Source organism: Brassica oleracea, unplaced genomic scaffold (genome assembly GCF_000695525.1).
Source record: "Brassica oleracea var. oleracea cultivar TO1000 unplaced genomic scaffold, BOL UnpScaffold02380, whole genome shotgun sequence".
NCBI lineage: Eukaryota > Viridiplantae > Streptophyta > Magnoliopsida > Brassicales > Brassicaceae > Brassica > Brassica oleracea.
The window spans coordinates 1-1871 of record NW_013618910.1 but is presented as its reverse complement, the minus strand read 5'-3'; the positions used below and the strand labels follow the sequence as shown (position 1 = coordinate 1871).

The 1871-nt window shown below is 40.2% G+C and overlaps 1 protein-coding gene across 1 annotated transcript; it reads right to left on the bottom strand.

Annotated features, from left to right (window-relative positions):
• Positions 1 to 68: 68 nt before the first annotated feature.
• Positions 69 to 1865, bottom strand: LOC106321671 (mediator of RNA polymerase II transcription subunit 33B-like; the record flags this gene model as incomplete). The annotated part of the gene is made up of 5 exons (XM_013759917.1): positions 1706 to 1865; positions 1507 to 1598; positions 896 to 1250; positions 404 to 614; positions 69 to 183 (listed from the first exon to the last, which is right to left on the bottom strand). Coding segments are annotated over exons 1-5 (822 nt in total), but the record flags the coding sequence as incomplete, so codon positions are not given.
• Positions 1866 to 1871: the final 6 nt, after the last annotated feature.

Sequence of the window (1871 nt, the reverse complement as noted above, 5' to 3'; positions counted from 1 at the left end):
AATTTGCAATACAGAGAACTATCTAGAAAATGCAGATCACAGATACAGAATTGAAATGCCAAACATACCTGTATGCTCCAACCCCGAAATAGAGATGCCCCACAGAGAATAGAAGCCGCAGCTATCTTCTCATCTTCTGAACCAGTAGTTGCAACCTCGTAAATCTTTTCGATCTCTGCTAAGCTTCCATCATATTAATGTGATTAATTTCAGTTGCCTTACAAGTTACAACTGAGAAAGTTAACTAAAAAGGCGAGCTCCGCTTATGGAGTCTTGGAAGCAGACGATAATCTAGGTAAGAAAACATGCACTGCTATAAAATATGTTTCTCCGACTAATACCCCCTTTAACCAATTACCTAAAGAGAAACATAAACAAAGATCGATCATAGATTTTAACATACCTAGAAGCTGGAGTTGTGATTAGTGAATTTGTCAATGATGGTGTTAGAGAAGAACCCTTCATCACTAGAGACCAACAAGAAACATTTCCGGCGATACCTTGAGGCACTTGATTGGTTCCCCCATTTACGAACCCCGGCCAGAGATATGCAGATGTGTCCAACAGATTTCTGGAGATACAAGCTTCCACTACCAGATGGCGCATGTTACCAGCTGTGCCAATTACAAACCAATCACATTCAACAAGAAAGCTAAAAGTTCAAAATGATAAAGAATAACAAGCCAACAATAATGGGACAGAGAGACTACTAATAAACAACCCAAATGAATAACTTGAAACCGTCAAAACACCACATAAAACCAGAGCAGATAAACACACAGAGAAAAAAAAACAACTTCCGAGTTAATAAGGAAAACCGCACTCTTGGTGAGAGTTCAAAACCAGAATGCTGGCGCAAAATAACATTGAGAGAGTAGATGGCAAATTTACTTACAGCAGCCACTTGCAGATTCGTTCATGCTTGTATTTTCGTAAGATCCACTACCATTTGTAATGCCGGAAATGGACATAACTGCTTTAGCAGCAGCTTGATTAGCAACCGACTGTACCGAAATGGGTGGTGTCAGCAAGCTTTCATAATCACCAAGTTGTTGTAAGCTATTGACTAATCCCTGTCGGCATTTTCCTTTTTTCTCTTTCCACTGGTTGCTTGGGCTAGATGCACTTTGATCAATCCACTGACTTTCTTCTTCTTCAATGATGTTGGCAACAGCAAGTGGAGTGACGGATAGCAATACACAAAGAAAAGTGTCGGTGCGGGGCACAGGACCCTCGATTGGATCTCTTTCCTTCAAATTACAACATATTGGTCAATTAAAGATACTGCATAAGGCGCAACATTGTCACTATATGACCTTCTAATTATGAATCTTGTATAAGTTTTATTGTGAAACGTAATTTGGTGCTTCACATATGTTACTACTTATTTCAGATCCATGAAGTAGCGCAGACATTGATTCTCCTAGAAGCCCTAAGACAAGAACAACCTATTCTAGGAGGCTAGGAGCTTAAAATTCTTAGTAGTTGCTCAGAATAGATCCTTACCCTTTGCACAAGGCGTAAGGCTGCTAGCCATAGAGCAAGAAAGGCATCATGCCATGTTGTACTATTAACTGCCTGCAGTGCTTTTACAAGACCTGCAGATATTTTCTTATGTTCAAATAAAAGCACATAATAATAGGTATGTAGATATTTACGAGAGGAGAAATGCAAGAAGGACAAATAGAGATAAATGTACTAGCACCAGTTAGATTTTCGACAGCGCTGGCCGCTGCAGCTTGTGTTCCATCCATTATGTCTTCGAAGAAAAGATCAATGGGCAGCCAGAGTGCAGAACCGCTAGTCCCATGATGCTGACTAGTCAATGCTAAGATAGAACCAGAGGAAAGAAGCGCATGGAATTCTCCTCG